This window comes from Hemicordylus capensis, chromosome 1 (assembly GCF_027244095.1).
Source record: "Hemicordylus capensis ecotype Gifberg chromosome 1, rHemCap1.1.pri, whole genome shotgun sequence".
Taxonomy (NCBI): Eukaryota; Metazoa; Chordata; class Lepidosauria; order Squamata; family Cordylidae; genus Hemicordylus; species Hemicordylus capensis.
In genome coordinates, this window is record NC_069657.1 from 73,857,592 (window position 1) to 73,870,159 (window position 12,568).

At 44.7% G+C, this 12,568-nt stretch overlaps 1 protein-coding gene across 1 annotated transcript in view; it reads right to left on the reverse strand.

Moving 5' to 3' along the window:
- Positions 1-200: 200 nt before the first annotated feature.
- Positions 201-12,568, reverse strand: part of LOC128352626 (cytosolic phospholipase A2 epsilon-like) — an 84,364-nt gene continuing 71,996 nt past the window's right edge. The window contains exons 19-22 of the mRNA XM_053313282.1: positions 5,685-5,882; positions 2,796-2,962; positions 1,530-1,716; positions 201-564 (exon numbers count right to left, since the gene is read on the reverse strand). Of these exons, the coding sequence (XP_053169257.1) occupies positions 332-564; positions 1,530-1,716; positions 2,796-2,962; positions 5,685-5,882 (785 nt within the window). The 3' untranslated portion in view covers positions 201-331. The remainder of the gene's footprint in view (positions 565-1,529; positions 1,717-2,795; positions 2,963-5,684; positions 5,883-12,568) is intronic.

Sequence of the window (12,568 nt, forward strand, 5' to 3'; positions counted from 1 at the left end):
AAAATCTTAGATGCATAAACTTCAAACATTCCTTAAAAATCACCCCTTTGCCCAATTGCTTTGAAATTTGGGTGGTAGCTTCCACCCATTGAGCACTACCACCACTACCCCCACTCTCTTGGCTCTGTGGCCCTTTTTTGGATCCAAATCGATTCAGAAAATTCGGATACAAATAGAATCAGGGGTGATTCAGGGGGTTCAGATTCAGACCCAAAACAAATCGGGGGTGTTTCAATTCAGGTACAAATCAAAATGAAAAAAATCAATTCGTGCACACCCCTACCCTACAGCTTCCTGAGTAAAAAAGTGTAGAAAGCACATTTGGAGAGCATTAAGAACCAGGGAATAAGCACTCTCTCTTCTTCTGTTTTTTCCGCTCTATCGCTATATGCAAAGCCCGATGAATCAAATGTTCATTATTGAGGATATTGTAACTGGTCAAATTCAGCAGCTTGTTGAAATTCTCCTCTGAATACTGCAGCATGCCAGTAGCATATGGGGAAAAAATAGTGCTGTTGACATCAGCTTGGCCTGCTTCCATTTCACTAGGACTGCGTTCCACACCTATGGTGGGAGAAAAGGAAATGCATAGATGTCAGCGCTTAGCTACAACTCTAGTCCAATGCTCATCTAATTTCATTGTACCATTGAAAATAAATTAGAGAAGTATATGTGTGTCGGGTGTCAATATTTTTTAAATTTAAAGGAAGATAATTCAATCATGCTTGGAGGTAGCAGCTGGGTTGTGCATGCTTTCCGAGGAGGAATGCAGGGGCATGCGTATATCTGTTGCTTTTGGAAATTTGCATTTCACTTGTTCTGCCCCTTGGGGAAGCACTTTGTCTTCTAGTGAGAAATGCAAGCTGATGATGGCGAAGCAAAATGAAGTCCTCCATCTACCACACTGATTTGGGTTCTGGCAATAGGAGTGGTGCAGAGATTGAGGGGTGAGTGAGAGGGGTGCTTGTGGTGACTGTCCAGTAAACACTGTCAATCAAGAGGAATTTAAACTTAGGATCCGCCTCTGGAGAGAATCCCAAAGGGAGGGGCTTTGGAATGGAGTGAACAGGTGTGCTTAAGGCTATTAGCTGAAAGTAACTGTCAACAATGGAGAATGAGCTGGGGGAATAAGAGGTATCAAACCAGTTAGACAACTAAACAAGTGAGATCAAGGGAGCAGTGGGCGGCAGGGGAACTCAGGCTCCAGGCTCCAAAGAAGAGTCATGTCTATGAGGGAGAAAACCACACACAATGAGGGTCTCTCTCACACACACACTCTTTGCTGCAGCATTTACTATTGTCAAAGAGACAAAGCACTTTTAAAAAAATTAGCAGCAGCTTGTCTCTTTGGCAGCAGGGACTGCCCACTGACAAAATAGCAAATGTAATTCTGACTACACAGTTCTGTCCCTCCCACACTTCTTTCAGTCCCAGCCATGAACGGGGGAAAAAATCAAACTGGGCTTGAGAATCAGTAGATAGGGAAATCATGCTGTCCCTAGATGGAATTCTGCTCCTCATATACTTACCAGGTGCTTTGTATTTTTGGAAGGTGTCGCATACTAGTGGGAAATACAGCAGTATAGGAGCTCTTGGACTCTCTGCCTGATCAAAGAGGTAGCACTCCTTGAGGTGCTCCCTGTCTTCTTTAGTCAGCACAGCTTTGGGGAATGGAATGCCCTGCTCCTCATAGTACTTTTCAGATAAGTCCAGTGGCTAGAGCATCAAAATATGAGCAAATTAGAATCCACAGAACTAATTATAACGCTTTGATTTCATAAAGGTTAGAAGTTCTTCTAGAAAGGGATGGGGCTATACTTGGTGACAGAAGCACATGCTTTGTATGCAGGAAGTTTCAGATTCAATTCACCTGCTATCTGCAGGTAGGCTGGAGGAGACCCCCCCTGGCTGAAACCTTGGAGAACTGCTGTCAGTCAATGTTGACCAATGGTCTAAGACAGCTTCATATGTTCATAACAGTGGATAGGCACCTGTTAAGAATGTTGAGGGTATGGGATATTCTGCCTTGGTATAGGGGGCTGGATTAGACTTTCTAGCACTATGAGTCTATGAGAGGAAGAGGAAGAGCAGTGATGATTGCCATGATCCAGCAACCCTAGAAACCCTTTCCACTGCTTTTCTGCATTCTGCTCCCATGTTATCCAGGGTCAGACATAAGAACTGTCTTGCTCTACATCGTTTCCTGTGTATAAATACTGTGTGAGGGTTGAGACTGGCTCTTTAGGGAAGGGAGAAATGGTGACAGTGAGCAGGTTTCTTAAACACAACCCAATCATAACGGAAATAAGCTCAGTTGATTACAATGCCACATATTTTACACATACACTGTCATTACACCAAATGACAGTACAAAACAGCTCAAGTAATTTTACAAGCTTGTAGAATCACCTTCTCTTAATGTTTAGAAGGGCAGGAGAGCTGGTCTTGTGGTAGCAAGCACGACTTGTCCCCTTATCTAAGCAGGGCCCACCCTGGTTGCATATGAATGGGAGACTTGATGTGAGTGTGTGTGAGCACTGTAAGATATTCCCCTCAGGGGATGGAACCGCTTTGGGAAGAGCAGAAGGTTCCAAGTTCCCTCCCTGGCTTCTCCAAGATAGGGCTGAGAGAGATTCCTGCCTGCAACCTTGGAGAAGCCGCTGCCAGTCTGTGTGTAGACAATACTGAGATAGATGGACCAATGGTCTGACTCAGTACATGGCAGCTTCCTATGTTCCTAGAAGAAACCCAATGGCTAAGGACAAGGTGCCAAAGACAACAAAGAATCTTCTCACCAATGTCTGTGATCCTCCACTATAATTTAAATGCAAAATAACATCCACTTTCCTCTCTGGCCTCAGAAGAGGTGGGCAGCTGGTATTGATGAAGAAAGCTGTATCAAGAAGTTCCAAGTATTCTGCCGTATCTCGCAGCTGATTAGGGGAAGAATCTAGTACAGTGTCTGCAAGGAAAATTGTTCACATGAGTAACTTTGTAAGGGAAGCTCTTCAATGATAATAAAGAGAAGGGTGCAATTAATCCTGTATTCTTGACATATTCTATGCAACTGCAGTACAGCCTTAATTCAGACCTCTATAGTTCATACGTTTTGCCATTCAAAGCATGGATGGCTCTGAATGATTGGGAAATTTTGCATTTCCATTTTCCAAGTCAATACAACCACATTTTAAATCTGAGGCAGTTCTTCAAAGCAACAATAAACCTATCAAGAAATTAGCTTCACAACACATTTGCAAAAAAATATTTCACTTAGGGCAATACTGCATGTGAAATCAAACACATTATTAGGGCTTCTTTTGAACTGAGCAAGTAGCAAGCAGATCAGGCCCCAAATAGATTGAGACCATGGTAATAGGGGCTTTAATCTTACCCTCTGTCATAGTCCCAGTCTGGGCCAGGTCACTTGTGACTGATATTGTATTGAACAAGAAAAAGAAGTTCTCATTGGTACCAATTGGATTACACTCCCCACCCACCCCACCTTGCTATAAAAAATAATTATTCCTTAATAAATTGAATAAATAATATAGCATGTGGGAACCTAATTGGATGACCATGACAAAGGGTAGGGTTAAAGACACTGTATTCCCTGACTGTAGTCCTAATCGTGTAGGCCCTGATCCAGTTACTATTTACTCAGTTAAGACATTCTGCTGACTCTGGAAACGGGTTTAACAACACATATAGGCTGCATCTACATGTAATGCGGGTTCTGTTCCCAGGGAGACTGCAGAGAGGGAACGGGCTGCATAGGATTTCTTCTTGACTGAATGACAGCCCTGGCAGCCAATCACAGCTGGAGGGAGAGAGGAGCTGCCTCCCTCAACTCCCTCAGCAGAGTGGGACTGCAGTGCAGCATTGAGATGTAACACTGGCACCACCAAACCACAGGTAGGGATGACGAAACCCACTACAAACCAAAGGTGCAAATCAGAGTTGCCAAAGGAAAATCTCAGGTCACTTTTGGGTCCAAACTGCAGTTGCACGCATTCGGACATACAAAAAGTTCAGCCCGAGACCTCTTCAATTCTGGTTTCACAATACATGCAAATAGGCTTATAGTTTGCCTTCATATTACATCCTAACAGTTCAGATTCTGATGAGCCCAGCTGCAGACTATGAGAAAGTTAAAGGAGAGGATAAATTAAGCATCATACTACCACCATATATTTTTAAGTACCCTGAAGGTATCTCAGGTTATTATGGTTACATATTACACCAGCTAGAGCAACATAATTGTGATACCACTTCTTTAAACCATATCTGAGGCTTTCCCTCCTTTGCTTCTTATTCCCTTTGCTATTGTAGTATTTGCAAAAAGGCAGTAATGCAAAGATTTTAGGAAGCATGAATGATTTGCAAAATTTATTCTGGATGCACAGTGAGGAGAAGGGGAGGGTGGTCAAAAAGGGAAAAGGAATTGAAGATTAGATTCAGAAGTCAAATTGGACCATGGAAGGAAGATGACTGGCCATGCAGGTTTGTGCTGTCCTACATATTAGAATATTCAAGACATACCCCACCTCCGTAGCTCTGAGCCTTGCCCAGATACTGCCTACACACTGAGGCTGTTCTCATATTGCCTACAGACTGAGGGAAGCCCAGCCCAGTTTGGCCTGTGCATGAGAACCACTGGGAGCCATGTGTCTCCCAGCAGTGGCACAGCGGCAAACCCGCAAGGGAGCCCTTCCTGTTAGCCCGGGTTAAAACACCATTAGCCCAAGCTAACTGATCATGTGGTGCATTATGGGGGTTCCGGGGGCCTCCCAGACCCCAAACCTTCCTGCTGCCAGCAGAAGCCAGCAATCATCTGGGCGGGTGATCCACACGGCCAGCAACGAGGAGAGGATCATCTGGAAGGGAGTTAAGCTTTCCGAGGCTTCCTCCCCTCACCCCTTCAAGCCCTTCTCACGGATCGTGAAAAAGGGCTCTCTGTCTCTGTATCCATAAGGATTTTTTTTTTAATGGAATGTGAGATTCTCAAGACATCAGGATCAGATTCTGCAGCATGGCCAACCTTATCCCAAATGAGGCTGCATATCCTGCCTAAGATAGTGAACTTGGAACACAATTCAGGAGCAGCAAACTGCACCACCACCCAGCAATAACATACCACCCCAGGCCCTAGTGCCACCAGTTCCTTTCTCTAGTGATAGGGGGAAGCACCACTAAAATTATGCCAGACATGCACATTGTGTCCAGATTGCCCAAGATGCTGCTGCCCCCCGTCAGCTGCTTAGGAAATCTGTTTGCATTGCATACATTGATGCCCAGCATAATCCCAAGAGCATTTCTCCCCTGCCACCATCACTGGAGGGAAGAGGCCATTAAGGTTAAAGAGGAGATAGAGGAGAAGAAGGTAGAAGCTAACTGGGGAGGCTGAGGGTGGATGTTGACTGAGGCAGCAGTGAAATCTTGGAAATCAATCCCACTGTGTTCAATGGGGTTTACTCCCAGGACCATGTACAGGAGTGCATCTTTTTACCAACTGAGAAAAAAAGCCTAAGGCCAGACCAGTTGTTAAATGCTAACTATGTTGTGTGCAATGTGCATAGTCTTGTATATAGTTATGGCAGAGAATCACAAGACATATCGAGTGGATGGAAGGAGGGAGAGAGAGGGGGGAGGGAGAGAGAGAGATCTGGATTAATCTGTCATGTTACCTTTCCAGATACAAAACCTGGCATTTTCCAAATATTTATTATTCATTTGGAGGCCCCTCATGAAATTGTGATATTGTGAAACCACTGGACGCAATGTTACAACATCTCTAAGCAGATCTGTGAGGGTGCCGCTGGGGATGAAGAGGCGTGTTGATTCCACATATGGCCTCTTAGGCAGAGTGTATGGGTTATCGTCTTCTGTGGAGAGAGAGAACTTTGTTTAGATTCACAGTGCTCCTTTGTAGTAGCACTAAATATTGCCACTGTGGCTATGAATAACAGTGAAGAACAATGAAGAACACCAAGATTATTATTTTTCTTTTTTAAAAAAATCAAATCTTAAATGTAATATCAAATTTCAAATGTATCACAATATCAAATGTAATATCAAATTTCAAATATAAAATCTGAGAATGGCTTCCCACTGTTAGTCCTCCAATGTCTTTGGGCCTTATGCTATAGCAATGATCATGAAATTACAGGACTATTGGGGCTAGTTCACATGATTATGAATAGGGAGCCCTCCAACCCACGGCTGCTTAGCGCACTATCACTATCTGTTTTTTCACTCACACACAAGCAGAAAATGGGAGTGTGCACCATTTCCGAACTTAGGTAGGAGGCTTCTCCTACCATAAGAACATAAGAACAACCCTGCTGGATCAGGCACAACGCCCATCTAGTCCAGCATCCTGTTTCACACAGTGGCCCATCAGATGCCTCTGTGGAGCCCACAGGCAAGAAGTGAGGGCATGCCCCTGTAACTGGTATTGAGAGGCATCATGCTTGAGGCTGGAGGTGGCCCACAGCCAATTAACAGTCATGAGAACAGCCCTACTACTAAGAATATTACAGAATATTCCTGGAAGGAGAAAAGCTTTTCACTATAGTCCTGCTACAAGCGACGTATTCCCACCAAAAAATTCCTCTGCTTGCTTCCCTTTAGCATATCAAACTCTCAGTTCTAGTTTGACTGCGGGCTCCTGCTTGCATGCTGCTGCCACAGCAGGCATGAGGGTTCCCTGGCAGCATGAGGGTAGTGTTCATGCACAGCCCTTGGCATCCATGAGTTTTGTGGGGAGGGGTTGGGAAGGACAGTAGTTATCTAATACACACACACCATTTCTTTGCAAGAGAACATAGCCTCTACCAATTTACCCAATTTTATCTCCAAATATACTCCCATACACCCACTTAGACACTGCAATGTTTGCTTGCAGGCATCCCAGTTTACAAATAGAGGAAGAAATACTAGTACTACTGCACTGCTATCCCTTCTGTAAAGGACACAGAGGGTTTCTAATCTATGTTCTATGGACCACCAGACCAGTGCTTTTCAACCAGTGGCATGTGTATCACTGATGGTACTTCATAATATGGTAAGGGTACTTGGCTACATTGCCACGGGGATGACATGATGCTGCTCTGGCTCAATCTCTGCTGGGAAAGGAGATGCAGCAGAACTGCATTGGTAGTATGGAGCAGCTGTGCAGTGGCCTGGTCCTTCAAAAGAGGAGCAGGAGGAGGGTGTTGCAACTGTAATGAGGGTGCATAGTCTGAGCCATTTTTGGAAGGGCGGTATAGAGATCAAATTCTTAATAATAATAATAATAATAATAATAATAATAATAATAATTAATAATAATAAATTAATTCAGCCATCCCAGGTCCTTGGGAAAGACTCGATGTCTGGATAAAACAAACCAGTCAAAAACACCTGCCTGACTGTGTAAACAAGAAATAATAATAATAATAATAGTTGAGGAGAGATCAGAGGGCAGCAGCAGCTGGAAAAGCCTCTCCCCCACTGCAGGGACAACTTTGGGGGAGCTGCCAATTTCTGCCCTGGAAGCGGAGACTTCAGGGCTGACTCTCATGGAGCTCAAGTGCCTTAATGAACCAGTCTCTTTCACACCAAGGATCTCACGCTCCCGCAAATTTGCACAACAGCACCAACAGGCCAGGACAGATTTAATGGAGCAGAGGAGGAGAAGTGCTACACTGCTACTTTAAATCTCTCTGCTCTCTTACCTCATTAAAGACCATGGTACAACTGCTGTGTCGGAGGGAGCCCTCCCAAAAGCTGCTGCTTAGCACACTATCACCACTGGCACCTCTGATATTGTTTTTAACTCACAAGCAGCCACCCCTCTGCTCATTGGCAAGCAACCTTTGCTCTCACAGATGAGCAGGAGCTTTGTGCACCCAACCACCCACGAGATCAAAGTCGCTCCTACCAACTATCAGAGGGGAGGCTGTTTCCACTCATCAGCAAGAGCCTCCCTTGCTCTCGTGGGTGGGTGCTCTGGCAGAAGAGCCCCTGCAGCCCCATGAAAGCAATCATGGCTCTTGCCAATGAGCAGAGCAAAGCCTCCCTCTGCTGAGTGATTTTTCTGCGGAGAGCTCTCTTGAGCCCCTGTAGCTGCTCAAGTGGAGGAGGTAGTGGGCTGGTGAGCAGTCGATAGGTTGTTTCCTCTCCCTGGAGAGAAGTGGGAGGAGGGGGAGGAGGAGGAGGAGGCGGCAGCAGTGGGGCAGCTCAGATGGCCAAAGTATTCCATTAAGACACTTTAGAAAGTGCTACTTTTTTCTGACTCAGTAATGAAGCGATAAGAGCCAAGAAGCAAGAAAAAATGGTAAATAATGTCACTGAGTGTATGAACGGCACCTTGCTCCTGCAGCAACCTGACTTTCTTGTTAGTGGTCCTATTGTCCTCCACACTGTGTAGATTAGCAAGCTACTCACCAGGATGATAGGAGAAGCAGGCATCTACTGAAGATGAAGCAGGCATCTACTTTGTTGAGGATTGGTGCTCCAAACTGAGAATGGGCTCTTGACCTGGTGTCCAAAGCACAATGTCGAACAAAGGACAAGGGTCCATTCCACATTGATGCTCTACAGATAGCATCCAATCGGACTCTGTGGAGGTAGGTTGTGGAAGCAGCCACTGCCCTAGTAGAATGCACTGTAATAGGCGGCAGTAGTGGCTTCTCAGAAAGTGTATAGACCTGTTTGATGGCAGATGTAATCCAGGCATACAATCTCTGGCAGGAGACTTGTTTTCTCTTGCTCTGTCCAGCATAGCAGATGAATAAAGACATGGACTGATGGAACGGCCTGGTACGATGGAGGTAAAAAGACAGTGCCTGTTTTATGTCCATAGCATGCCACAAACGCTCTTCATCAGAAGTGGGTGAAAGAAAGAACACTGGAAGGCAGATGTCCTGAGAGACTTGGTACTGAGACACAACTTTGGATAAATAATTAACATCCAGCCTCAAGGGGTCTTTGGCCTGCTGGAAGGAAATGGACAGGGGGTCTGTCTGTAGCTCCCTGAGCTCCAGCACACGTAGGGCCATGGTAACTGTCAACAGAAAAGCCATTTTAATAGTCAAATACTGAAGTGCGTAGGTAGCCATAGGTTCAAATGGCTTGTGCATGAGGGCAGGCAGGACCAGCTTTAGATCCCAGGGAGGTGCCAGCCTTGGAGCCGGGGGATGCAAATGAAGCAGCCCTTTAAAAATGTCTTTAACAGGTTTTGAAGAAAAAACATGAACATGTGGAGACTAGCTTGCAATGACAGCATGAACTTTTAACAAAAAAACAAATAGGAAGAACTTTTAACCAAGGCACAGGAAGATCCAACTTCTTCAAATGCAACAGGTAGGAGAGAATAAAGTCTATTGAAGCCTCCCTGGGGACAATTCCCTTGGAAGTGGCAAAAGTAGTAAAATGCATCCACTTTATTTTGTAGGAGTGTTGCATCAAAGGCTTTCAGGAGGTTGAGATGACATCCAGAAGTGCCTGATCTTGGATCACCTGCTGGTGATCCTCCACACCATGAGTTGAAGACTCCAGACATCCAGGTGCAGAACCGACCCCTGTTCCATAGGGAGTAGATCTGGATGGTTGGATAGAGGCATGTGCTGGTTGTCAGAAAGAGCTAGCAACGTGGAGAACCAGAGCGTGATGAGTATACAACCTGTGTGGTCCTCCTTGATTTTGCTCAACACAGTCAGTATAAATGAGGAACCCATATGGAGTAGGTCCCTGATCTATGGAAGGAGAAACACATCTCCTAGGGATTTGTGGTTGTGGTACACCCTGCTGCAGAACTGGTCACACTGTTTGTTCTCCTCTGTGGCAAACAGGTCCACACATGGGAACCCCCCACTCCTCGAACAGGGACAGAACTGTTGTCCTGTTCCAAGTCCATTCTTGGGATTGTGTGTGACATGTGTGGCTCAAGGAGTCTGCCCACGCATTCTTTTTCCTGGTGATATGCATGGCAGAGGACCAGATGTGATGACTGAGGCACCAGGTCCAGATGTCCATGGTTAGGCAGCACAGTGCAGGTGAATGTGTTCCACCTTGGTGATTCAGGTAGGACATCGCCATCATATTGTCCATCATCACCAATACAAACAGGCCTCTCAACAATGGGAGGAAGGCCTTCATGGCTTTCCAAATGGCCAAGAGTTCCAATCGGTTGATGTGGAGCTTGCTCTTGTGGGTATTTCATTGGCCAGATACACTGTGGTTGGTGCAATGTGCGCTCCATCCTGAATTGGAGGCTTCTGTCATAATATACATTTTTGCTGGTGCCTGTACAAATACCCTGCCTTCTAGAAGATTGGAGATTTTGGGCCACCACCGGGAAGGAGCCAAGATGGCGACGTGAAAGCATCTGGCTCTGCTAGCTCCCTTTAGTGGGAATTTTCTTTGCCAATTTGTTTGGATTTTAAACTTCATTGTTTATCCTACCTTGCTCTGCTTATGTTGTTTCATGTTTGGACTCTTTTGGAAGATGAGATATTTTGTTTTGGTTTCTCTCTTCTCTTCAATTTGTATTTTTCTGTTTGTGGTCTGCCTTCCGGAGGACTTATTGTATTTAATCACCTACTGCACTGCTTGAACAGTTGGCCGGCTGATTGACTGTCTAGATTTTGCTATTTTTGGATAATTTGGTTTTTTAAAGGGGGCAACAGATTATGTTTTGCAGAAAACATTTGAGTCAACCTAAATAATGGGAACTAAAAAGTGCAGTGACTGGAAAACAGTGAAACAAATACGTCTGGATGAATTTATGACAACAAAGGATAACAAGACAACAAAAGAGACTGTAAGTTTGAGTTATTCTCTCCTCACATTGAATAGATTTTCACTTTCAGAGCAACAGGAGCTTGAGCTAATTGAAGTAGCAACAGTTATTATAGAAAGACAGTTGCAGGGAGATGACACTTTGGTAAATGATAAAGAGCCTTTAGCGAGCATATCTCCTACACAAGTTGAAAGACTGGTTCCAGGCGAGTGCCCTAAATCAGTGTTTCTCAACCACCGGTCCCTGGACCGCTGCCGGTCCCCGAAGGGTTGAGTGCCGGTCCCTGACTGGGAGTCAACCCCCCCCCCCCCAACTGAAATCAAGGCACTCACTTCCTCAATTTTGCACATGGCACGGAAGAGGAAGAGTATCACGGAGGCATGGGACCCTTCTTGTGCCTTGCCTCCACTTGCTGCTGAGATCTTCCTACAGCTACCTTATTCCCTATCTTTACAGCTTCAAACTGTATGCGATGCGGGGGCATGGAGGAAAAAGTATGGCAGTGGGCGCCACTTGAAGGGCTGCTGGTTCTTGCATGCTCATTGTTTGCAGCCAAAGATTGGTTAATTGAAACCCAGCTGCCTGTTGTGGTCGAGGCGCCTTGAGAGGGAACGCTGTTTCCCTCTTGCATCAGTGGGGCTTGCTTGTATGTTGTTTTCATTGGCCCCATGTAGCTTTTGAATTTTTCTAATGGCCCAACATCCCCTCTCCATTGAGTAATCACAAGCACCTCCACTGCAGACATACTGGAGACAAATTTGTTCACCCAGGCTTTTAGATTCAGGGGTTCTCAACCTTGGGTACCCAGACGTTGGTGGACTTCTACTCCCATAATCCCCAGCCATAATGGCCAAATGCCATTGTTGTTGGGGGTTATGGGAGTTTAACTGAGGGACCCAAGGTTAAGAACCCCTAATATTCCATGTTTGCAAAAGATTCCAAATTTAATTATTTCAATGCTTATATTATTTTCATTCTAAACTGCCCAGAGATGCAAGTTTTGGGCAGTATAGAAGTCTGATAGATAGATAGACAGACAGACTTGAAACCCCTTTACTAACTGCTGGTCCGGGAAACTGCGCATGAAGAATGTAGCGGTCCTTGAAACTCTGCATGAAGAATTTAGCGGTCCTTGACTCCAAAAAGTTTGAGAAACACTGCCCTAAATTATCTGTGAATCTTATCAGAGATCAATGTTTACTTACAGTTCAGACTATCATCTCAGTTTTCCAAAATTTAAACTTAATTAGCCAGAAGGTTGACTGTATTGACTTCTGTATAACTTCTGTATGATATTGTATGACTGTATGATATTGTATGACTTCTGTTGATGCCCTTGTGCAAAAGGACCTAACTAGTACAACTAGTTCTATCACAAAGACTTCTGTCAACAGAAATGCTGAAGGCAAAGGGAGTAACTTTGGCAAGATGACTGATACCAGGATTCTACCGATTAAACAGATCATACATCAGATAATTACAAACAAATATAATGTTTTGGTCCACTTGGCATTGGTCCACTTGGAAGGCGATTAAATTATGCCAATAACGTCATTGTCACTCTCAGAGTGTTGATATTCTTGTTATTGAATGGATGCCATCTTCTCCAAAGTGTAAATGAATTCTGTTAACTTTCAGTCAATCTGTTGTTCCCTTGATGCTGCTGAAAATGAGAACCTTCCTAACTAGCTTTCAAATTTTCCTTGTCTGTGTATTTCAAAATACTTCCATCCACCCATTAATACTGTTAAGGGTTAATACTTGAAGACCTGTGCCAGCTAGACT